This window comes from Balaenoptera borealis (assembly GCF_965194805.1).
Source record: "Balaenoptera borealis genome assembly, chromosome: 7".
Classification (NCBI taxonomy): Eukaryota; Metazoa; Chordata; class Mammalia; order Artiodactyla; family Balaenopteridae; genus Balaenoptera; species Balaenoptera borealis.
In genome coordinates this window covers 13,967,990-13,994,856 of record NC_138864.1, presented here as the reverse complement: position 1 = coordinate 13,994,856, position 26,867 = coordinate 13,967,990, and the positions used below count along the sequence as shown (strand labels likewise).

At 38.2% G+C, this 26,867-nt stretch overlaps 1 protein-coding gene across 1 annotated transcript in view; it reads right to left on the bottom strand.

The window, feature by feature from the left end:
- COA1 (cytochrome c oxidase assembly factor 1) overlaps nt 1–26,867 on the bottom strand; it is a 240,344-nt gene that overhangs the window by 17,922 nt on the left and 195,555 nt on the right. The window contains exon 8 of the mRNA XM_082399882.1: nt 26,580–26,632. Coding sequence (XP_082256008.1) covers nt 26,580–26,632 — 53 coding nt within the window. The remainder of the gene's footprint in view (nt 1–26,579; nt 26,633–26,867) is intronic.

Below are 26,867 nucleotides of genomic sequence, written 5' to 3'. Positions count from 1 at the left end.
ATTATGTGGAATGAAAGAGCAAAAATAGAGAAAATGACAAATGCCAATTTTATAGAATTAAGATCTAGCAAACCTGATCATTGTAATTGCTGTTAAATGGAAGAAGAGACAAAACAAAATTATACTAGAAGAAAACTTGACAAAGTTGAAAAAAGACAAAACTGCACACACACCATGTTCCAGATCCATTCACCATCCCTCACTGGCAAAAACTTTACATTACATGAAAAAAAAAAAAAAAGAGAAGAATCCAGTGCCCTAAAAAGGTATACCCATAAAGGACAATGAATTCCCAAAGACAACGGAATAATAACAATAAATTCCTGAGAAGCACAGAATGTGATCCAAAAACACTGTAACCAGGAACTCCCTGGCGGTCCAGTGGTTAGGAGTTGGTGCTTTCACTGCCAGGGACCGGGGTTCGATCCCCGGTCGGGGAACTAAGATCCCTCAAGCCCCCTCCCCACCCCCCAAAAAAAACCAAAACAACAACTCTATAACCAATCAAACTGTGTGAAGACAGAGGAAGGCATTATAAATTTGGAAAGAACTCAGGTATTATATAATCTACATAGCCTTCCTGAAACATTAGTTAAGATATACGACATTTCATCAAAAGATAAATCCAAACTCCCTAGAAATAATGGTATATTATGACTGACAGCACGCACTGAGACCAATTAAATTAATTAGATCTAAATAATTATTGTTTATACAGTTACAAAATGAATGAAAACATCTAAAACTTTTTAAAAGAAATAAATTTATAATATGGCCTAAAATTCCACATAATAAATATAAAATATAAGTAAAATCATGCTGAAGGCCTCATTCGTCGAAACTGGGGTAAAAGTACTATTATTTTCCTTGATGTTGATAGAGAAATTAATAGAATTAAAAGCATGATGCAAATTCACTACAGGAAATGAAAGCCTTAGCCATAGGAACAATATCACATCAATTAAAATAATAAACGTGAAGGATTTAGACTCTCATATTGTGGTAGGTAGGTTCCCAATTTGTCCCTCAGTGAACCACACCTCCTGGTGTTTACACCCCCTCACATGAACCTGGGCTGGCACTAGGACTCATTTCAGCCAACAGAATGAGGCCAAACTGATGCTGTGGCAGTTCCATGCCTCAGCTTGAAGGAGGCCTGGCCTTCCACTAGCACTCTTGGGAGTTCCAAGCTGTCATCTAAGAAGTGTGGTTACCCTGCCCTGCTACAGAGATCACATAAAAAGAGTAAGTGAAGAGGCCACTTGGTAAGGGAGAGGACTGAGACTAGATGATAGACAGATAGACAGTAGACAGACAGACACACATGCCCCACGGTTCCAAGATCCCACTTGAGCCCAGCCATCCTTCATGGACATTCCAGTCTAAGTGAGCCACCAGATGACTACAGTACCAGCAGAATAACCATGGAACAGAAGAACCATCCAGCTGTTTCAACCATACATCATGAGACTTAACAAAATGGTTCTAAGTTTAAAGCCACTAAGTTTTGAGATGGTTTGTTATGCAGCAATAGAAAACCAAAACATCTTTTAAAAGCTTTTCTAGGGACTCACCTGGTGGCCCAGTGGTTAAGAATCTGCCTGCCAATGCAGGGAACACGGGTTCAAGCCCTGGTCTGGGAAGACCCCACATGCTGCGGAGCAACTAAGCCCATGTGCCACAACTACTGAGCCTGTGCTCTAAAGCCCGCATCCCACAACTACTGAAGCCCATGCGCCTAGAGCCTGTGCTCCGCAACAAGAGAAGCCACTGCAACGAGAAGCCTGCGCACCGCAACAAAGGGTAGCCCCTGCTCACCACAATTAGAGATAGCCCGCGTGCAGCAACAAAGACCCAACGCAGAAAGACATTAATTAATTAATTAATTAATTAAAAGCTTTTCTAAAAGGATTTTTTAAAAAAACAACTCCTTCAAATATACGTCACTTCTAAGAGCAAAAATTTAAAAAGCAATGAAAGGCTTAAAAATGGAAGACTTGGCATATTCATACAAGAACAAAGCAGAGTGGAAATATTCAAAGAGTAGAATTCAAGGCAAAAAGCATTAGTTGGGATAAAAATAGACAAAAATATAATAGTTATAAAAATTAATGGCAAACAACATAACACTAAAATATACAGCCATAAACAACTAAAGAAAAAATATTTTTTAAAAAATTGGAAACAACCAGAGTAGGAGACCAACATATCATTTTCCATCTTTTACAAATCCAATCAACAAAAAGCAATCAAGAACAGGGAATTTGAATAATTTTTTTTAACCTTGCAAGATTCAGCATGTGTGTGTGTGTACGTGTGTACGTGTGTACGTGTGTATGCGTGTATACCTATTTGAACACAGTGAGATTTTCCAGTGTCTAACAGGCAGCATTCGTCCCCTAAGGCTTTGTAAACATTCTCCTGTTCTCACCACCCAATCCTGTGACTACTTCCTGGAGAATAAATCTGTACAACTCTTGAGAGGGTAAAGCAAGTGTAGATCAGTAATTATGTATCTTAAACCAATTAATCTGAACCACTGTGGAAATTCATCTCATACTACTACAAGTGGCTGTTATCCTTAATTTTGAAGATTAAAATGGTAAAATTTTGACAGAGTTTTAAGTAAGATGGGAGAACTTAAATCAGCTTAATGCCATTTTCAGTAAGACTAAAACAAACTAAAAACATTAACAGTTGTTATCCATTCAGTCAACAAATATTTGTCAACTGCATCCAAAATACCAGGCACCATGTTGTGCACTGGAAATACAGCAGAGAACAAGACAGTTGTTCATGGATTTTACACTGTAGTGGGTGGAGACAAACAATAAACAATAAGACTGTTTTAGTTAGTGATAAATACTTTGGAAAAAATAGTGTCCAGAGAATGAGAAGACAAGCCACAGACTAGGAGAAAATATTTGCAAAAGACGTATCTGATAAAGGACTTTTATCCAAAATATACAAAGAACTCATGAAACTCAATAAGAACACAATAAGAAAATGAATCACCTAATTAAAAATGGGCAAAAAATCTGAACAGACAGTTCAACAAAGACATAAAGATGACATAAGCATATGACAAGATACTCAATGTCAAATGTTACTAGGAAATTACAAATTAAAACAACAATGAGATACCATTAGGCACCTATTAGAACTGCTAAAATCCAAAACACTGACAGCACTAAACGCTGGATGTGGAGCAACCACTGCCGGTGGGAGTGCACATCCACTCGGGGGGACGATTTTGCAGTTGCGTACGAAACTAACCTACTCACCTACCTACATACATGTGACATGCTAGGAAGTGAAAGGGGGAAAGAGCAGTTTTAGCTGTGGGGTGAGGGAACGCCTCTCTGCCAAGATCTGAGTTGAGACTGAAGGAGTAATCTGAAAACCCAGGGAAGGGCAAGTAAACCAGGCTAAGGCCCTAAAGCAGCCACGGGCTTGGTCTGTTCAAGCAGCAGAAAGCAGGCTAGTGTGGTAAATGAGGGCGGGCAGCGTCTTCACCACACAGATCTTTATAGGGTATGGTGTTGAGTTTGAATTTAATTCCAGGTATAATGAGAAACTGCTGAAGATTTCAATCAGGGGATGACATGCTCTGGCTTGGTTTTTTGTTTTGGGGGTTTTTTTTGGTTTCTCTAAGAAAGGGCAAGAAGGAAGCAGGAAGTCCAGTTAGAAGTCTTCTGTGGTAGTCCACACCAAAGCTGATGGCAGTTGGACTAGCTGGTAGCAGTGGAGACGCAAAGAAGTGAACAGATGTCCGATATGAAGCACAATAACAAGGATGAAGGACAAGGCACGTAGCAGAGTGATTTCACAGAATTTATCATTATCCTTAAACCTCCTCACAAATATTTTGAGCATTCAAGACTACAGTGCAGTTAGAATTTAGAAATGATAAAACAGTCTTGTAGAATAAGCTTTAAATAGTAAACTAGGATTTCTAAATCTCATGATGTCTCATCTGTTTGAACAAAATACGTTTCAAGGCCATTCTCTTAAAGATGTGAAAACACAGCAAGAAGATATTCAGTATTTTCTGGCATCCAAAACTTCATATAATAGACTCTGATTCGTAACTATTTTGCAAGTGAGTATGAGTAAGGCAAACCCTATTAAACATTTACTTCAGCATTTCTACTGAAAGCCTCCATTTTAGAAAAAGAATTTAGAAAAGTAAAACAATTCGGTATCAGTGATTAGATTTAGAATCTGCGAGGCTTGTGGTTGACTCTACTATCCCTGAAACCCCTCCTTTTGTTTGACTCAACTCTCTACCTATTTTCCTTTTACCTCTCTGGCCAGTCCTCTTAAGCTCCTTACTGCAATCTGTAGTCCTCTACCTGTCTTATATTCCCCCTTATTCTGTGTTACGGGCTGAACTGCCTCCCCCTCCACCCACCACAAAATTCATATGTTGAAGCCCTAATACCCAGTATCTCAGAATGTAACTGTATTTGAAAATAAGGTCTTTAAAGAGGTAATTAAGTTACAGTGAGGTCTTTAGGGTAGGCCCTAATCCAATTATGACTGGTGTCCTTATAAGAGGAAATTTGCACAGAGACATGTGGGCAAACAGAGAAAGGACCACGTGAAGACAAAGGGAGAAGATGGCCATCTTCAAGCAAAGGAGACAGGCCTCAGAAGAAACCAAAATTGATGACACCTCTAGAATTGTGAGGAAATACATTTCTGTTGTTTAAGCCACCCGGTCTGTTGTATTTTGTCGTGACAGCCATAGCAAACTAATACACATTATGTCCCCACTTGACCCCCAACTTCCGTCCCCATCCCAATCTTCACCTAAGATCTTATTCAATGACTTGAATTTGGGTCTGCTAAGATGATTCCCAAATCTCTATATCTAGGCCAGGCATCCCTTCTGTGCTTAAACTAAACCTCTATTAAACACTTACACATATCCCCAAGTGAGCTCCTTCCCCTACCTTCCCCTCCGCCGTGCCAGCTCTCCCCTTCCTGCATTCCCTACTGCGGTGGATAGAACCAATCCAGGTGCCTAAGTAAAGTACCTGGGAGTCATCGTCATAAAAACAAAAACAGCTACCACATAATTACTAAACATGTGAGAGCTTTACATGCATCTCCACAAAGAAACGAGAACTCTCATATACTGCTGCTGGAGTATAGGTTAGTAAAAGCACCATAAACTACTGTTTGACAATATCTATTAAAGTGTACACATACATACCCAATAACCCAGAAACCCCACTCCAAAATATATAGAAAAACATACATACGTACATACATCAAAAAGCACACAGAAGATGTTCCTAGCCATGTTATTTATAATAGGCCCCAAATAAGAATATCCTCAATGATGGAATGGAGAACAAAACAACTGTTGTATGTTCACACAATGACACACAGTACAGCAATGAAAATGAACAAGTGAGAATAAACCTTAGAAACACCATATTGGGCAAGAGAAGTCTGGATCCCAAATACTGCACACTGAATAATTCTCTGTACATAAAATATTTTTCCTCCCCAAAGGTGGGGGGGGTGTGTGGGTAAAAAACACAGAATGTCATCACCAATAAGGCAGAGTAAGAGACCCCCGCCTCCATCTCCCAACAAAGAACAATCAGACAGCTATCCGTGAATGAAAATCGCTCCTGGAGAGCTCAGGAATCCACTTAAGAAGAAGCACCCGCAACACAGTGGATGAAAAAGCCTGAGGAAAACTGCACAAAAAAGGTAAGAAGAAAGTTTGACTCTGCCTTCACCAGCCCATCCCCCAGGCCAGCACTGCTCAGTGCCAAGAGGGAACTCCCCCATGCGAGAGAGTTCTCCTTGCCAGGAAAAGGAAAGCAGGTGAGTGACTAGCTTCCCCAGCCTTTCAGGGCATTGCACACAGGACCTGCTGCAGTTTCACCCCACCAGAGGCAAGCAAAGCTGACACGTATGGAGAGCGCTCGGAACAGGAAGAAGGGCCGGGGCTACCAGTATCAGCCATGTGGCAGGAGTAACACAGCTCCCAGCGGCCTGCTCTGCACAGGATCCCAGCAGCTTTCACCAGCAACAGGCCTGGTGGACACTGCAGAACTGGCAGCCCTCATCACTGAGGACCTCACTGCGCACCCCAGCAGACTGCTCCACAGAGGACCCCAGTAGCTTTCACAGCTGAAGAAACCAAAAGGCAGCACAGCCTGCTGTAGACCCCCTGCAGATTTCACTGCTGAGATTTTCACCCACAGGTTTTCACTTTGACAACAGGGCTGGAGTCCCCATTCCTTCCCCCGACTTCCAGCTTGAGCCCAGGATCCTCACCAGCAGCCAACTCAGGCTGCTGCAGCTGCGTGCAAGCAAGACGCCAGCCTAGGCCCCTGCAGCGGACCCCCACCGATGTGCCTGCCCCTATGGCCCTTGCAGCCACACGTGTGCACACCAACAGCTAAGGCCCACATAAGACTCTGACTCCTGTCACTGCTCTGCACAGCTGCACATGCTGGCAGCCAGCCCCTGCAGGCCACTGGCGCCAACTCCCATCACAGGCCTCCAACGCCATGCACATGCCTGCGGCAAGCCCCTGAAGCCACACAAGCGTATGGTGACAGCCCAGGTCCCCGGAGCTGCTCAGGCACCCAGAGCAGGCCCCAACTCCTGTCACTGACCTGCACCTCACGTGTGCCCAAGACAGTCCCGGCGGCCACACCTCTATGCTCGCCAGCCTTGATTCCAGATACCGGCTCCAAAACCATGCATGCCCCGTGGCTAGCTCCCACAGGCTCACAAGTCAACTCCAACAGCCAGGTCTCCTAGAGTTGGCCCCTGACCGTGCTACCGAACCTCTGACCTTGCCACATGTATCTGCAGGCAATCCTGCCCACACAGGCACCTGCAGCAGGCCTCGCAGCCAAGCACGTGGCACCAACTCTGGCCACCACCACTGCCTGTCCTGGTACGTAGCCGCTGGACCTACAGACACTGCTGAGGACCTCAAGAGCCCTTGCAGACACTGTGGACTGCCTCTGGCTCTCACCAAGGATCACACAGTTGTCAGTGTAGTGGATTCCTGCTGCTTGAACTGACAAGATACCATGCACCCATGGGGCCTGTAGGTGCCACACGCCCATACACTTGGCACCCTGCACCACTAGACCCAGGTTTGCAGCGCAGTCCAGTAGGCCCCCACCTGCAGGTGAAGGTCTCTCCTTAGTGAAGTCAGTCCATAAAGTCTAGAAGTGACTGCTTCTTCAAATACACAGATACCTACAGCAACCAGAAAGAAACAAGGAAAAATGACACCACAAAAAAATCACAGTAAAATTCCAGTAACTGACCTCCTCCCAAAACAGAGATAGATGAATTGCCTGACAAAGAATTCAAAAAACTGTTATAAAGATGGTCAGAGAGCTACAAGAGAACACAGATAAACAATTTAATGAAATCAGGAAAATACAAGAACAAAATGAGAAGTATAACAAAAAGACAGAGAACATAAGAAAGTACCAAACAAGTTGTGGAGCTGAAGAATACAATCACTGAACTGAAGAATTCAATAGAGAGCTTCAACAGCAGACTAGATCAAACAGAAAAAAGAATCAATGAACTCAAAGACAGGTCATTTGAAACTATCCAATCAGAGAAACAAAAAGAAAAAAGAATGAAAAGGAATGAAGAAAGCCTACAGAACTCATAGGACACCATTAGAAGAAATAAACAATGCACTATAGGAGTCCCAGAAGAAGAGACAGAGAAAGGGCAGAAAGCTTGTTTAAAGAAATAGTGGCGGAGAACTGCCCCAAATGGGGAGAGATTTGGACATCTAAGTTGTTGAAGCTCATAGATCTCTGAACAATTCAATCCAAAGATAACTTCTCCAGGATACATTATAATATAACTTTCAAAATTAAGAGACAGAGACCCTCGAGAGCAGCAAGAGAAAAGAAGCTTGTCACTTACAAGGGAACCCTCCTCACACTATCAGTGGCCTTCTAAGCAGAAACCTTACAGGCTGGGAGAGAGCAGGATGATATATTCAAAGTGCTGAAAGAAAACAATGCCAACCAAGAATCCTTTATCTAGCAAAGTGGTCCTTAAGAAATGAAGGAGAGAGAAAAAGGTTCCCAGACCAAAAAAAAAAAAAAAAAAAAAGGCTGAGGGAGTTCATCATCACTAGACCTGCCTTACCAAAAATGTTAAAAGAAGATCTTCAAGCTAAAAAGTAAGTACACTAAATAGTAACATGAAAACATATGAAAATATGAAACACACTAGTAAAGTTAAGTAGTCAAATTCAGAAAACTCCAACATAGTGGTATGTTAATCACTTAACTCTAGTATAAAGGTTAAAGGACAGAAGTACTACAGCTACAACAATTTGTTAATGGATATACGACATGATAAGATATAAATTGTGAGCAAAAAAACCCTATAAAATGTAGGGGGAGTAAAAGGGTAGAGTTTTTTGGCATGTGATTGAAATTATATTGCAGTAACTTTAAAGTAGACTGTTATATCTATAAGATGTATTATGAAAGCCTTGTGGAAATCACAAAGCAAAAACCTACATACATACACAAAATATTTTTTTCTCTTCTTAAGAAAGGGAGCAAAAGCATACCACCATGGAAAATAATCAATTGACAAAGGAAGAGAGCAAGAGAGGAAGATAACAATAAACACCTATATTTAAAAAAAAGATCTCAAATAAACAACCTAACTTTATATTTCGGGGAATTACAAAAAGAACAAACTAAGTTCAATGTTAGCAGAAGGGAGAAAAGAGCAAAGATCAGAAAAGACATTAAAGAAACTGAGACTAGGAAAAAAGTTGAAAGGTTCAACAAAATTATGAGGTGGTTTCTTGAAAAGATAAACAAAACTGACAAACCTTTAGCTAAGACTACAAAAAAAAGAGAGAGCAAGAAGACTCTAAATAAAATTAGAAATGAAAGAGGAAACATTACACTGATATTACAGAAATACAGAGGATCATAAAGATTACTATGAACAATTATATGCCAAAAAATTAGGTAACCTAGAAGAAATAGAAGTTCCTAGAAACACACATCTACCAAGAATGAATCAGGAAGAAAGAAAAAAACTGAACAGACACATGAGTAAAGAGATTACCCAGGAGTAATCAAAAACCTCCCAACACAGAAAACCCCAGGACCAGACCGTTTCACTGGCAAATTCTATCAAATATCTAAAGAAAAATTAATGCCACTCTTTCTCAAGTTCTTCCAAGAAGTTTAAGAGGATGGAAAATATCGAAACTCATTCTACCAGGCCAGCATCACCCTGATTCCAAAGTCTGATAGTGACACTACAAAAAAAGAAAACTAAAGACCAATATCCCTGATCAATAGAGATGTAAAAATTCTTAACAAAATATTAGCAAACTAAATTTAAGAACACATTTTAAAAAGATTATATACCATGACTAACTGGGATTTATTCCTGGGATGCAAGGATGGTTCACCATTCACAAATCAATAAATGTAATACATCACATTAATAGATAATCATAGGATCATCTCAACAGATGCAGAAAAAGCATTTGACAAAACATGACACCCTTTCATGATAAAAACCCTCAGCAGATTGGGTGTAGAAGGAACATAACTTCAACATAATAAAGGCCATACATAACAGACCCACAGCTAACATCATACTCAACAGTGAAAACCTGAAAGTGTTTCCTCTAAAATCAGGAATAAGACAAGGATGCCAGCTATTATCAGTCTTATTCCACATGGTACTGAGAGACCCAGCCAGAGCAATTAGGCAAGAAAAAGAAATAAAAGGCATCCATATCAGAAAGGAAGAAGTAAAATTGTCATTATTTGCAGATGATATAATTTTTTATGTAGAAAATCCCAAAGCTCAAGTCTAAAACTGCTGGAACTAATCAACAAATTCAGTAAAATTGAAGGGTATAAAAATCAACACATAGAATCAACTGTAGTTACAAATAATCAAACATCTGAAAAGAAATAAAGAAAATTATTCTATTCACAATACCATCACAAATAATAAAGTACCTAGGGATGTTTAACCAAGGAAACAAAGCTACAACACCTTGTTGAAATAAATCAAAGAAGAAACAAATAAATGGAAAGGTATTCCATGTTTATAAATAGGAAGACTTAATATTGTGAAATATCCATACTACCCAGGGCCATCTATATATTCAACACACTCCCTATCAAAATCCCAATGACATTCTTCACAGAAATAGAACAAACAATCCTAAAATTTGTAGGGAAGCACAAAAGACCTCAAATAGCCAAAGTAATCCTGAGAAAGAAGAACAAAACCAGAGGTATCACACTTCCTGATTTCAAACTATACTGCTAATCAACAGTAATTAAAACAGTATCGTTTGGCATAAAAGTAGACACATAGGCCAGTGGAACAGGACAGAGAGCCCAGAATTAAGCCCCCACAAATACAATCAACTGATATTCAATAAGGGAGCCAATACACCCAATGGGGAAAGCATAGTCTCTTCAACAAATGGTGTTGGGAAACTGGATAAACACATGCAGAACAAAAAATGGAAAGTGGACCCCTATCTTACACCATTCACAAAAAACTAACTCGAAATGGATCAAAGACTTTAACATAAGACCTGATACCACAAAACTCCTAGAAGAAAACACAGGGAAGAAGCTCCTCAACATGAGTCCTGCTAATGATTTTTTAGATACGATACCAAAAGCACAAACAACAAAGCCAAAAATCAGCAAGTGGGACTACATCAAACTTAAAAGCTTCTGCACAGCAGAAGAAACAATCAACAAAATGAAAAAGCAACCTACAGAATGGGAGAAACCTTTTGCAAGCCATATTTCAGATAAGGGGTTAGTAGCCAAAATATATAAAGAACTCATACAATTCAATTTTTTAAATCCAATTAAAAAATGGGCAGAGGAACCAAACAGAACATTTTTCCAAAGAAGACATGCAAATGGCCAACAGGTACATAAAAAGATGCTCAACATTACTAATAATCGGAGAAATGCAAATCAAAACCACAATGAGATATCATCTCACACCTGTTAGAACTGCTATCATCAAGAAGACAAGAGATAACAAGTGTTGGTGAGGATGTGAAGAAAAGGGAACCCTTGTACACTGCTGGTGAGAATGTAAATTGGTTTAGCCGCTGCAGAAAACAATATGGAATTTCCTCAAAAAATTAAAAATAGAATTACCATAAGATCCAGCAACTCCACTTCTGGGCATATACCCAAAGAAATGAAAACAGGTTATTGACGAGATATATGCACTCCCATGTTTATTGCAGTATTATTATTCACTATAGCCAAGATAGGAAAACAACCTAAATGCTTGTCAACAGATGAATGGATAAAGAAGATATGGTATGTATGTACATATGTATATATACCATAAACACACAATGGAATATTATTCAGCCACGAGAAAGGACACCCTGCCATTTGTGACAACATGGACAGACCTTGAGGACATTATGCTAAGTGAGATAAACCAGACAGAACAAGACAAATCAGACAAATACTGTATGACATCACTTATATGTGGAATCTAAAAAAGCCAAACTCTAAACAACAGAGAGTAAACTGGTGGTTACCAGGGGATTGGGGGTTACAGAACAGGACAGACTACCTTGCTTAAGGGCACAAACTTGCAACAGTAGCAAATAAGCCCTAGATATCTAATGCACAGTATAGTAAATATAGACAATATTGACCAAACTTGCTAAGAGAGTAGATCTTAATTATCCAACCACCTAAAGAAATGATAATTATGTGATGTGACAAAGGTGCTAAACATTGCTACAATGGCACTCATATTATTAATATATAAATGTATCAAATCAGTATGTTGCACACCTTAAGTTTACAGAATGCTGTATGTCAAATACACTTCAAAGGAAACAAGACAGATAATGACAAATGTTGGTAAGGGTGTAGAGAAATTGAAACCCTTACACGCTGCTAGTGGAAGTATAAAAAGGTGAAGCTGCTGTGGAAAATAGTTTGGCAGCTCCTCCAAATGTTAAACATACAGTTACCATACGACCCAGCAACTACACTGCTAGGTGTGTACCCAAAGGAGCTGAAAACAGGCATTCAAACGAAACGTACACAAGTTTAAACCGGGAGAAAATAACTCTTAAACCCTAACCACCCAAGAAAAGTATCCAGAACATATAAGTAAACCCTACAAACCAATAAAAAAAAGAACAAACAACCCAAAAGAAAAAATGAGCAAGAAATATAAACAGGCATTTCACAGAAGACTTATGGCAGTAAACATATGAAAAAGTATTTAGTCTCATTACTTTTCAGGGAAATGTAAATTAAGACCATAGAATAGCACTGTATATCCATCAGAATGGCAAAAATTAAGAAGCAGGAAAATGGAAAGTGTTAGCAAGGATGGAGATCATTGGCAACACTCATATACTGCTGATGGAATGTAAACTGGTACAACCACTTTGAATCACAATTTTGGATATCATGTAAAATTCAGCATTCACGTATCCTAAAACCCAATAATAGCAGCATTGCTCAAAATAGCAAAAATCTGGAAACAATTCGGATGCTCACAGAAAGGCAAATAAATAAACATATGATGATGTATTAGCAGAAAGGAATATTAGACAATAATAAAAATGAATGACCTACCATTAAAGGCAACAACATGTAGACACAAACAAAAAACAAGAATACATGGTAACTTTTTTGTAAAACCTCAAAAATAAGCAAAACTATACTATATATTACTTAGGGATACATAAATTTGTGATTTTTAAAACATTTTAAAAAGGCAAAGAAATGACAAACAAAACTGAAGATAGCAGTATTTCTGATGGGGAGGTTACAGGGTAGAATGGTAGTGGAGTTTTATAAAACTTGACCTCTACCCTATTAGGGTCTCCAGCTGGGCCTGAGAATTAAATTGACTTCAGACAGATTAAAAGGAGAAAAGCATACACATTTTATTTTTTCATGTACATGTAAGCGTCCACAAGAAAATGAAGACCCAAAGAACTGGCAAAACCTAAGTGCTTATATATTAGGTGAACAAGGAGAGGCAACTGTGGAAAAGACCAGAGACAGACAGGAGTTATTTTTACAAGGTTTGTTTGCACAGAATACTCAGTCTCAACTCCCGGCTCTGGTGATAAGAGTGCTTCCTCCTGGTATGGTAGGCAGAGCATCTTTCATTTTCGAGTTTTATCTCCTGCTTTCAGGAAGAATGGGGCGGGGGCAGGGCGGGGGCGGGGTAGTCAGAGCACCCTTCTTGCACCTTTTTTCAAGTGCCTTTAGCCCAAAATAATCCTTACGCCAAAGTGGCATATTTTGCCATTCTTCAATAGTGTTGGTTCTCATGTGTTCTTACACTGGGTGATCAGTTCACAAAAACCCGTAACTTACATGTGACACATAGATTCTTTTGCATGTATTGAATAGTACATATTTTTAAAATATAAAAAACATTTTTAAAATATAAAATAATTATGTATTAGCTCTGTGCCAAAAATACAGTAAATACTCAAGAAATATTAACTATTTTTATTGTGAGGGGAAAGTACTTACATAAAAGTATAATAGAATTCAATCATGTATATGCTGCATGGTCTCAATAAAATAGGACTTATTTTTTATGGATAAAAAATAACTTGAGGAAATAAACCAAAAGGTTCACAATGACTCCTTCTGGAAAATGAGAGGCAGAGTAAATTACTTTTTTCTGGATCTTCATGCTTAATTGTACTTATAAATCTTCTGCATTAAGCATGTTTAAATTACTAAGAGTGACAGCAGAACCAAATAGAACAGTCAATGAATACAATGTCTGACTCGTATTATGCACTTAACAAATATCTGTCGAGATAATAAAGAAAAGTAAATATCTCACGCCTTCAGTCTTATCAAACTACTAAATGGTTTTGCTTCGACATTTTATCCTAGCAATGTGACTCAAGGACCAATACAGGATATATTTTAAAGGTCCCACACAGGCCCTTGTGCCACTCTACACAGCTTATCTAATTCTCACTCTGTTGGCATCTCACGAAGACACTGCAGAAACACAGGAGTGGGGCTAAATACCCACTCCGTTCTTGTTTAATCTCTCTGGGCCTTTGTTACCCCAGCTGTAAAGCCCAAAGAGTACTGTTATGAAGAATAATGGAGATTATACCATAAAAGCAATGTGTTAATAGTTTTGAGTTGCCCTTATCCTCCTATACTTTGAGTATCTTGGAAGTATAATCAGATCTTTGTGACTGACTGACCGGGAGAGTTTCTGAAATAAAAAAGAGGATCAATAATGGCTTCTTAAATAGAATTTTTAAATGTCTTCGTCTTCCCCCACCCAAATAGTTCTGCCACTTCTGTTTTATGGATTAGAAATCTTCAATGACTAAGATGGTCTCTGATAAAAATCAAAACTATTCTTAAAATTCAGCTCAGTGTGAACTTTTCTTCTCTTTTATGTATTGTACCTTCCTAAGAAGACTCTGTTTACCTGCAAGGAGAAACTGTATGTTACTTGTGTTGGATTCAATACAATACAATGTGTGGCAAGTGGGAAGCATTTAATATACATCAAAGACTATTTTTTTCTTGTTCCAAAAGTTAAAGGCCTTTATAAATCTCAATAGCTTTAAGGAAGTGTTGGAGTAATCACCCTAAACATGTAAAACTGCTGATGATCAAATTGCTGTGGGCAATTTGATAATAAGCCACTCCTTGTGTTATGAAAGAATGAACCTAGCAACATGCTTTGTCCATGATTTCAGCCTGACGTAATCCTAAAATTGGACAGTATGATTTGTGACAAGTGGACCTGAGTCAAGGACAAGATTTCCTTAATGAATAGGCTTTATTGAGCTAGTCACTGAGGGAATAAATATGCCCAACTCAGTATCAGGGCTTATCTTCAGGACTTGTAAGGGCAGACTTCCCATGACCACTCTCATTCCAGCCCAAACTGTGCTCTCTGCATAGCTGAACCAGGGCACAGGTGTTAGGTATGTGAAAACTGTTGATAAACTGATAAAATGTCTTGGTTGAAGGTAATTTTAAAAGTTAAAGGTCATTAGCCAAGTTTATTTTTCAACAAATACTACACTCTGCATTTTTCATAGATACCCTCTATACAAGAATAGCCCTTCATGTTTTTTTCTTCCCCAACACACATAATACATGACATCTACAAGCACAAATACCCTGCCAGGCTACAGAATAAGTAAGTACATTCACTATATTGTAACACCATCTCTTTCTCTCCTGCTCAAGGAGGCAAGTAGAAAACTATTGTAAGATTAAGTGTAAATCCATCCTAATTCGTATTGTAAAAGTAAAATAATTACAGGGAAAGTCAGGTTATACTTTGAGAGAGAAAAAAGTACTATTGGTACATAGTTCAAGAAGATTTACATGAAAAATCTTATCAAAGAATCCTATAATGAATTTAAACAAAGCCAAATGTTAATAAACATCCAACTAAAATCATTAATGCACTGCTTTGCTGATTCCTTTAATATTAAGACCCCTCAACAGATCTCTGAAAATTACTATCTATGAATACTGACTGCTTCTAGCTCTCTCTTTTGGGAATCCTGTACTTGCCTATTCATGAACAAAGAAGAAATTTCTATAAGAAATAAAATGAAATATTAGCAGTGTATCATCTGAAGAAGTATGATTAACATTTACTTTGTTACTAAAATTTTTTAAATAGGGAGGTTGCCCCTCCATCCACCCAATTAAATATGATTAAATAGGTGACAAATTAAAATCTAGGCTCTAATCCTTACTCGTGATTGGGGGAAAAACTTATAACCACTAAAAGGAGATGGGAATGCTTTCATGATTCCCATATTCTTGGTAGAAAATTACATCTTTGTTTCTCTCACTAGTAATTCAATTCTAAGTAAGATTTATAACCTAAGAAGATGAGATTTAGACTAATGAATTATTTGGTTATTAAAAAATACATATGCTGATAAGCTGTACCTTTTTCCCATGAAAAGTGCAAAACTGCAACCAAACAGCATTTAAAAGCTAAGGATAGGGGCTATATCCCTCCACATGTTTTATAGGATTTAGGGTATCACTTGTATTCTCACTCAAATTGATTTAAAACATCAATGAATTTTCCTATTTCCAATAAAATGGTGAAATATGTTTTATACATCCTGTTGGAAACAATAATCTGTAAAAGTACTTAAAAACATCTTTCAAAAGCACTGAGAAACATCTTTCGAAAGTACTGAAAAATAGTAAGACAGTAAGAATTTATCAAGTCAAAACTAAGAGGGGATTTCAACAAATGGTGCTGGGAAAACTAAATATTTACATGCAAAGAAAAAAAAATGAAGGTGGACATTTACCTTACACCATATACAAAAACTAACTCACAGTGGATCAAAGACTTAAATGCAAGAGCTAACACTATAAAACTCTTCAAAAACATAGGGAGAAAGCTCCATGACACTGAATTTGGCAATGATTTCTTGGATATGACACTAAAAACACAGGCAACAAAAGAAAAAAAAAACAGATAAACTGGACTACATCAAAATTTTAAACTTTTGTGCATAAAAGGACACTATCAACAGAATAAAAAGGCAACCCACGGAATTGGAGAAAATATTTACAAATCATATATCTGATAAGGAATTCATATCTGGAAACAAATAACTACTAATACTAAACAAAAACTGGGCAAATTCAAAAATGGGCTAAGGACTTGAATAGACATTTCTCCAGAGAAGATATACAACCAGTCAATTAGCACATGAAAGGATGCTCAACATCACTAATCATTGGGGAAATGCAAATCAAAATCACAATGAGATACCACTTCACACCCATTAAAATGGTTATTAAAAAAAAAAAAAAGATGTGGAGAAACTGGAACCCTTGTGATTGCTGGTGGAAATGTAAAATGGTGCAGCTGCTGTGGAAAATAGTATTACTGATTCCTCAAAAAATTAAAAATAGAATTACTATATGATCCAGCAATTCCACTCCTGGGTATATACCCAAAAGAAATGAAAGCAAGGACTCAGATATTTGTACACCCATGTTCAGAGCAGCATGATAAACAATAGCCAAAAGTGGAAACAACTAAAGCTTCCAATCAATGGATGAACTGCTAATCAAAATGTGGTGTATGTATATACACACACACACACACACACACACACACACACACACACACACTGGAATACTATTCAGCCTTAAAAAGGAGTGAAATTCTGATACATGTTATAACATGAACCTTGAAGACATTATGCTAAGTGAAATAAGCCAGACACAAAAAGACAAATATTACATGATTCTACTAATATGAGGTACCTAGAATAGTCAAATTCACACCAAGTAGAATAGCAGTTACCAAGGGCTGGGGTGAGTGGGGTAAGGAGGATATTGTTTAATGAGTATGGTTTCAGTTTGGGATGATGAAAAAGTTCTGGAGATGGAGAATGGTGTTGTTTGCACAACAATGTGAATATACTTAATGCCACTGAACTACACACTTAAAAATAGTTAAAATGGTAAATTTTATGTTATGTATATTTTACCACAATTTTTCAAAAAGTGAGATGGGAATGAAAATTCAGCATGGAAAGCAAATTCTGAAGCCACATTTCTTCTAAAGGGTCCTCGCTGATCTTGGAAAATTAGAACCTTTGTTTTGATTGATTCTCAGGGTGACAGATACAGAAATAAAACTGAGGGCCATCTCACCTAAGACCCTCCCCACAATAAGCTGGAATCCCAAAGGGCTACATCCTTAAATGAGAATCTGAAATCTGAAGGAGATTATAACCTAGGATCAAACTGCTTTTCTCAAACTTTAAACTTGGTTTATAACCCATCCCGGATTAGAATACTCCCGAAGTGTCTGTCAGAAGCAAATGCAAATTTTCTAAGTACCTACCCTGTGGGCCTAAAAATAGTCTTAAATTATTTTTCAAATGTAGTTATCGAGGGCTCAGTCAAGGATAATGGAATACACAGGAAACTAAACAGGAATAAGAATAAGCAGAAACAACAGACAGGAAAAAGGGGTCAGGAAATAACTGCAGAAATTGGAAATATCAGATGCAGACAAAAAAATAATTGTGTTTTCTGTGATAGGATAAACAAAAGACAAGTTGGAGTTTTTAGCAGAGAAGTGAAAACTATACACAGTGACACAGTTTGAAAAAGGAAAAAAAAAAAAAGAAAGTCAAGAATTAAAAATAAAATAACCCCAATTAAGAACTGAATAGAGAGGTTTAAAAGCAGATTAGATGCAACTTAAAAGATATTTAGTAAATGGGAAGACAGGAGAAAAGCCTAGAGGTATGCTAGAGCTGGCCTGAACCAGCCTGTGAAAGCCAATTATATGCAGCTCCTTCTAACTCCGCCTCAGTGAAGTCATGTTGGTTGCCTGAAACTGCCCTTGCGAATATTTACACTATGGAAATCAACAACTGCTACAAATCAGGGCTTTTTTCCCCCCTGGAGAACCAGTTTAACAGCACATCACTGGAAGCAACCATACAGAATTCAGGACAGAGAGACAAAAAGATGATGAATGCATGACAGAGGGTAAGAAATGTGAAGAATATATGAGAAAGTCCAATATATATTTAATTGGAGTTTCAAAAGAAACTGAAGAAATTGAAGAACAAGAGAATGGCAGGTGAGAAAATGGCTAAGATTTTTCCAGAACTAATGAAATCACCAAATCACAGCTTTAAGAAGCCCAATGAATCCATTACAGGATAAATAAAAAGAAATCTGCAGTGAAGTAAGACTGACCACTGTACCATTAGAGTAACCTATTTATTTTTTAATCTATGAATTCTTTTCTTTAAAAATTATAAGTGTTACCAGAATTCAGGCAGGTGGGGATTTATTTTCATTAATTTTACCCAGAACACAATGAAGCCTACACTTTGGACCTGCAGATTCAGAACCTTGTTACCTCAAGAAAGTTTTCTTCTACTTTTATTTTTCGCTTTTGTTACATTTATTTCGATCTCTCCCTTAGAAATACCTTATTCTCCTCTCTCTGTCCTCAGTATCTGTCGTCTTTACCCTCGTCACTTCACTTCCCTGTCGTCATTTTCTCCTTATTCTGGACAATCTCAAATACTCAATATAGGATTGATTCCATTTCCCACAGTATCAGCTCTGCTCTTTACAATTGCCATTGCAGATTTTTATCCCGCTATTGCATTTTCAGGTTTTTTGTTTGTTTTATTTTTAGCTCCTCTTAAAATCATTTCAGCTCCTCTTAAAATCTCATTCTGATTTTTTCTCATGACTTTTTGTTTTGCTTTCATAGAGGTCATATTTTTTGCTCTCTTGCTAAGAATAAAATCTTACATTTCCACAAATATCTTCTGTATACCATAATAAATCATACAGAATGATTCTTAAGCCTTCCCTCATCATCTTTGGGTAATGGTTCCCTTCTTCTACGCTACAGATTTCTTTCATAATTTCCATAAAGATTATTATCTTTGCTAAAAGAAAATGTACAATGTTTAAATGGCAGAGTATACGGATCACCCTTGATTCCCGCCACTATCCATTGGATGGTGAAATTTTGCTCACATCTTGAATTTGGTCAGGCTTTGTGTGTACAGGCTGATGTACACAGGCCACGGCTCCATTTATAATACTCGGCAGACAGTACAACTAACTATGCTGGACTGATCTAGGATCTTCTATGATTCTCTCATATTATGAGAATTTTGTTACTATAACATCAGGAACATGCTGCAGTTTGTCTTTTAACAAAAAAAAATAAATGCTAATCTAAAACCCTAAGAGCACAACTCTTGCGGTTTCCTCTTAACGCCACTTCTACAGCTGCATCGCATCCCTGGAAAGCAAGGGCCTAAGTTTCCTTTCATTCTCTTCCATGCTACATATTGGAAATGTTAGTCTATGAATGGATGCACAAAGAATGGTGCTGAAGGTAGTTTGGAGGAGTTGAGAGCGGGGGGAGATAGAGGAATCTCTAGTCAAGTTAACTGGCTTGTAATATGTCATGACATACAAAACATGAAGGAAACAGGCTTCCAACAGTCATTCATGGTAACCTTCATCTTGGAAGTATGAGTGAACAATGGGAATAGATCAAAGCCTCTTTCTAACTTCTCCTCCTCATCTAATTTTATTCTCCTGTGTTAGAAGTCAAAGCATAAATACAGCACTAAGGCTTTCTCAGTCTACTCCAACCTCAGTGTAGTAAGTAGTTAGTGGAAATGCCTCTAAAACTAAGAAACGGTTGATTGCTACTTAACTCTTTGGTGCTGTTATGGGACTATCTGAGTAGCTTAACGGGAAGGTGGAAGAAAGCATATCACACATAGCTAGCCTAAAGTCAACATTTTTAAATAAGTACATTTTTTAAAACAAAAAAACTGATACTTTAATCTCTGTGTTTGAACATATAGTCAACTAAAATATGGTGACAGGTATTGACTAATACAGAAAGAGTGAAATAACTAGAATTCTTTCACAACAGGAAGATGAAGATCAAGACTTATACCGACCGTATACATTTTTAAAGACCTATGACAATGATTTTATACGTGGTGATGTAGACACTGATTTCTTCTCCATATCACTTAAAAGTCTGAAAATAATCATTTTAGGATGATTTTTTAAAGTTCTACTCTAATCACTCTACCCAGTAAACACACAGAATTTGTTATTCCAGAAGGTGCTCAAAGGCAATGATATAAACAGCACTTAATTTAATTCACAGCCGATAGCTCTCAATAGGCGAGTAGGGAAAGCTAGGGTTATTGTGAGGACATGTCCTGACCATACCTGCTGATATTCCTGAGAACAATTACCAGAGCCTCATCCCCTCAAATGTGGGGAAAAAATTCAAATTCGGGAAAAGCTTCATTCTTTTTCCTTTTTACATATCACGATGAACATTTCATTAATAAAGTCAAGCTGAGCTCACTACTTCTTATTTGACAATGCTCCCCCAAACACTTAGTGTCTAATGGATTTCCCTTAATTAACAGCTAACATTTAATGAACCCTTACTGTGTGCCAGGTACTTTACTAAATGCTTTACATAATTAACTCATTTCTCTGAAGGAATGCTATTATTACCATCAGCAGTTTCAAGATAGGAAACAAAAGGGACACAAAAGTCAAATAATTTGCCCAGCTTTTCATTCCAGTTACTACTGCTACATCACAAATTACAACAAATGTAGTGGCTTGAAAAACGATTTTATCATACACGAAATCTGTAGGCCAAGAATTTGGACAGGGCACAAAGGTAACGTACAATGTCTGAGGCTACAACTAAGAAGACTCAACAACTAGGGATGTCTCAATGGCTGGGGGTGGGAGTAATCCGGGGAAATTTTCACTTGCGTGTATGACTGTTGATGCTACTGTCATCTCGAATCTCATCTGCAGCTGTCAACTAGAGCACCTACATATGGCCCCTCTTGTGTCCTGGGCTTTCTTTACTGCATGGAAGCTTCAGCATAGCAGGACATCTTGCATGGCAGCACAGAGATCCAAGTGCAAGTGTCCCCGAAAACAAGGTGGCGGCTAAATTGCCTTTTCCAACCTAGCCTCAGACATCGCTCAGCACTTATGCCACATTCCATTAGTCATAGGCAAATCACAAGCCTGTGCAGATTCAAGAGGAGAGGATAGAGACCCCTCCTCTCAACAGAGGAGTGTCAAGGTCACAGCCTATAAAGAGCAGGGGGCTGGAAGTGCAGCCATCTTTGGGAAATACAACATACCACCACTGTATTGCAGAGATCCACAGTGCATGTTCTTAACTACCATACCCAACTGCGAGCTCAAAAAGTGGCACTCTATATAGTGCTTAACAACCAAGCTCTTGACCTAGTCCAAAAGTTTTTGTGTAGCATGCAATGCCATTTGGAATCTGGAATGGGCAAAGGGACCAAGGGGAGGGTGAGCTCTGAAGAGGCTTCTTTAGGCTATATTCCCTTCATGTTCATCCCCCCTCTGGAATCCATCAGTGAAAACAGAGGATTCTCTACACCACCAAGAAAAACGAAGAGTCTCTTATAATCTCTCCACCATGACAGTTCCCAGTGGTGGCCAATTCCATCATAAAAATCAATTTAACTGTTTCTGAAAGATGGCAAGGGATGTCCCATGGATATCCTACTCTCATAGACTTGACTTTTGGTCTGTGCACCATCATCTGGTCATCTGAGGTCAAATATTACAGACTTAACCCAAATCAGACCTTGACTTCTGAGGTCGCATTTAAAACTGCCACAAGGTCCACATTATTTACAAATAAATCAACAAATAGTTCATATTCAGATGGGAATCTATAAGTCTAAGAGCAAGTTTCCAGAACCTTTTTTAGGGTGTAGAGGAGTTAGAGGAGCCATTCAAAACAAGTAATTTTTTATATCACTTTATTGCATATATATGTGATATAATCAAAGCTTACCACTGATTCCACTGCCAATTTCAAGGGTTTTAGATAAACTAAAGCACAACTGAGAGACTGGAGAATCAGGCTATTTAGAGACTCTCCAATGTTAAATCTTTCAGGATCAGATCCCTGGCACAAAGCCAAGCAAACAAAAGGTACAAACTGACTCACTGGACTAAAAACCCACCCTTCATTAGCCACAGAGGAAGAATGATGTTCTAAAGTGGTACAGTTATTATTTGGGTTGTGGACAAATACCTCCCCATTAACAGTCCCTCAGAATACTATTCTGAAAAACCTTGGTGTTACCAAGGAATTTCATTAAATCTGGTGGGGGGTTTTTTGTTAAAAATAATAAAATCATTGTCTTCAATAAAGTGTTGGTTGATGCAAAGGGAAAAACCAAGAATGCCTTCCCTCTCTCATGGTTTACACACTAGGTGAAGGCATGAAAACACAGTCAGCTACAATGCACTCGTGGTTTATTTACAGAGAAACATTCTGGCAAAATTAGCATAACTGGTTAAGTGTTACTTATTTGGAAATACTGGTGTAGCAGTAATTTAAAAAAAAAAAAAAAACTGCTTTACCAGTTTAACTTTAAAGAAGTCAAGTCAAATTTTCATTTTGCATAAAATTTCAATTGACACAGACAACTTGAGCTGGACTATTAAAACAACCAAACAGCAGAGGAGACATTTAATGAATAAACTCCCCTGTTAACACTTTGTCTACATGGATTTTTCCAGAGGTACTGTGTTCTGGCTAGTGAGGCTGGCTTTGTTTCTTTCAATAAATTAGAGAAGGGCAAAAGGTGGGGAGGGGAATGTGACAATCACACTGAATCCACACCAGGCCGCCATATGTCACTTTTGTCCTTTGCTGGTTCATTGATTATTCATGAATTCACTACCTGAAAAATGCTATATTTATCTTTACAGCCACAAAGCTGTCAATTCAGTTCCAAGTATGCCTGCCTTTGTTTTCAATGAAATGCACAGTTTGGGAGAAGGCGGCCTTTTGTATGACACTGCCCTATGCTATAAAACAGGTATAAAAAAAAAATTGATATAATATAGGTGACTTTCAATGTTGATAGTGACCTGAACATTAATGACTGTTAGATCAAAAGAAAAATGAAGCAGTCTCGGCTTTTAGAGCCTTTGACCCTCTAAAGACTTCCAGAGAGGCCCTAAATCCTACTCCCTACTGCATTTTGTTATCAATGGTCTTACTGTTTCCATTTTTTTTCTTCTTTTATACCTGCTTGTTTCTGGTAAGTATCCTCTGCTATTATGTTACCTGCTCAAAGCTACCTGAGTTCCGACCACTGCTTCTCTGGGATGCATTACATCAGTTCTAGCTCAGAATCTGCCTGAAAGTTTCCTTTTCCCACATACAGTCATTGCCTTGAAGGATTCCACAGGTTATTTAAATTCCAACTTGTTTGCCAGCACACAGAGAAGAGAAAGGCAAAGAGACACTCAGCTTTCAACACTAACTACCAGACAAGAAGACAGGGAAGATAAGCTTGCCTAAAGACATTTTAAATGCTTCCCTGATGGCTTCAAGCTTAAAACTACCACCACAAATCCATCATCTTTGTCCTGAGAGAGAAAAGTCAGAGGGAGAAAATAGATTAAAAATATACTTGCATCCTAAAAATTCTGTGAACAGCTTGAAGGATAAAAAAGCAAAGTGAAAAATCTACACTCCCAAATTACTGTCATTTCAAAGTTTTGTGATAATAAAGCCAAAAATGTGAATTGAATTTAATTTTCCCTAGGTGTGCTCAACAACAATTTTGACATGAAATGTCAAACATGTGATAAAGGTTCTTTAACAGTTAGTGACTGAGGGTAAAGACCTAATCCAAAGAGAAAAATAGCACTTCATAAATAGTTCCAACAGATCATGCATTCTTCCATGTTTTATTTCAATTAATCTTTTGAGGATACCTAAAAGTCTCTTTCTAATTCAAGAATGTGATTAAGACCTGCACCTCCATTAACAGGAAAATGAGGCAGACAGAGCCTTAATACTTCAGAACTCCACTATGATGTAAGACTAAGTCATCAAATTCCTAACATGATTAACGTATGAGATCAATGTTCCTGTCTAAAAAAGCAAAAGAAAAAAAAGATTCAAACACAGCTTGACTGTTTTCATGTTTTAAAACATAATTTAATCGCAGAGATTTATTCATGTTAGTGCCTAACTGTTTTATAGGACTGTCTACCTTCAGAAGTCCCTAACCTGTTTGTTCTTTACCAAATGCATCACTCCTTGTTCAGTCATCCAGGATCGAAACCTGGGCCTCTTCTGTCACCCTGCTTTCATTAGTCAGGATTAAGTTCAACCACATACAACGTGAGCAAAAACAATCAATCAGACAAAGCCATCAGCTTACACAAGACAGAAAGTAATTGTATTCTCACAAAAAAAGACGCCCAGCTGTAGTCAGGCCAGTGTATTCCAGTTCACAGCGCCAGGCCCTTTCCCTCTTGATGACATGCCAGTCTCAACATGTGCCCTCCCCTTCAAGGTGCAAGATGGCTGCTTGAGTGCCTGCTATCGCATGCCCATAACAGCCAGTAGGAAAGAGGGAAAGCAGGGCTCAATCCTTTTAATAACACTTTCTAGAAGTTCCACACAGCACTTCCACTTTCATCTCACTAGGCGGAATTTAGTGATAGGTCACATCTAGCTACAAAAAGACTTGAAAATGCAATCTCTTCATTGGGCAACAATATATCCAACTGAAAATTAGGGTTCTGTTTTACAAAGGAAGAAGGAAATGTTTGCCAGGATGAGCACAGTCACAGCCTCCAGGATTCTTCTCTCTTACTCCCCACATCCAGTCCTCTCAGCTCATCACCATTATTTAGCTAAGTCAACCCTATCAGCATGGTTGTAATTCACCTTATCGTCATCTCTGCCTGAACTATAACATCCTAACTGATCTCCCTGAGCCAGGTGGAAATCAGCTATTCCATTTGGTCACAGAAACTAAAGAAAAGCGTGGGAAGAGTCATGTGAGTGGGAGGCACCATCACTTCTCCTTCAGGCTCATACAAGCCACCCTGGCAAAGGAGGAACTCTGCTCTTCCATGCAAACGTATTAAGGCCCCTAGGGAAAGACAGAGAGACTGACTGCAATCTGGTGTCTGTGTGATTGTGGAGAATCTTGCTGGGGTTCAGTGGTCAGAGATGAGGGTCTTCACAGAGCAGGAAATCATCTATACCTCAAAAAACACTTCTCAGTGGGCAGAATCAAAAAATTATCAACATAGAATTCTATACTCAACACAAATATTTTCCACAAATGAAGGCAAAATAAATACTTTTGCAGGCAAATAAAAGCTGATAGAATTCACTGAAAGCAGACTTGCACTATGAGAAATTTTTTTAATTGAAATATATTTGACATATAACATTGTGTAAATTTAAGGTGTACAACATGTTGATTTAATATTCATATTTGGAATACGATTGCCTTTGTAGCAATAATCAGCACCTCCATCACATTACATAATTATCATTTCTTTTAGTGGTTGGAATAATTAAGTTGTCTCTTAGCAAGTTTGATTATTATAATACAATATTATCTATATTCTCTGTACTGTGCATTAATTCTCTAGGACTTATTTAATACTTGGTGCAAGTTTTATTATTATAATACAATATTATCTATATTCTCTGTACTGTGCATTAATTCTCTAGGACTTATTTACTACTTGGTGCAAGTTTGTCCCCTTAAACAACATCTGTCCTATCACCCCTACCTTCCATCCTCTGGTAACCACCATTTCACTGTTTTTATGAGTTTGTCTTTTCTAGATTCTTCATATAAGTGATATCATACAGTATTTGTCTTTCTCTGACTTGTCTCACTAGAAATATTAAAGTTCTTCCAGCAGAAGGAAAATATCAAATGGAAATTTGTAACTACAAAAAGTAATAGAGGCCTACAATGTAAAATACATGGCTAATTGTTAAGGACATTTTTGTCTCATTTTTAATCTTTTTAAAGGTTAACTGAAGTGACGTCGGCAAGATGGCAGAATAGGAGTTTTCTACTGTCTTTTCCCCAAAGACCAATGATTAGGACAATCACCTACCGAGAAGGGTGCTTTTGTGCAACTGCAGAGTCCAGCAGAGAAGTTCCAGCACACTACGGGAGCAAAAACAGCAGAGATCAGATGCAGTGAAGAAGGTAAAAGGAACATATTACCCCCTCCCCAAGGTGGTACGGCTCAGTGCCGCTCGCCAGCAATTTCTCCCACCAGGGAAAGTGAGAGCATGTGAGTGAGTGCCCAGCTCCCCCAGCTGTACAGGGTGCTGCCAAAGGGGCCCACTTCTTTCCTGCCCCATCCAGGGCACTGAGGTGAGCTGAACAACCGAGGGTC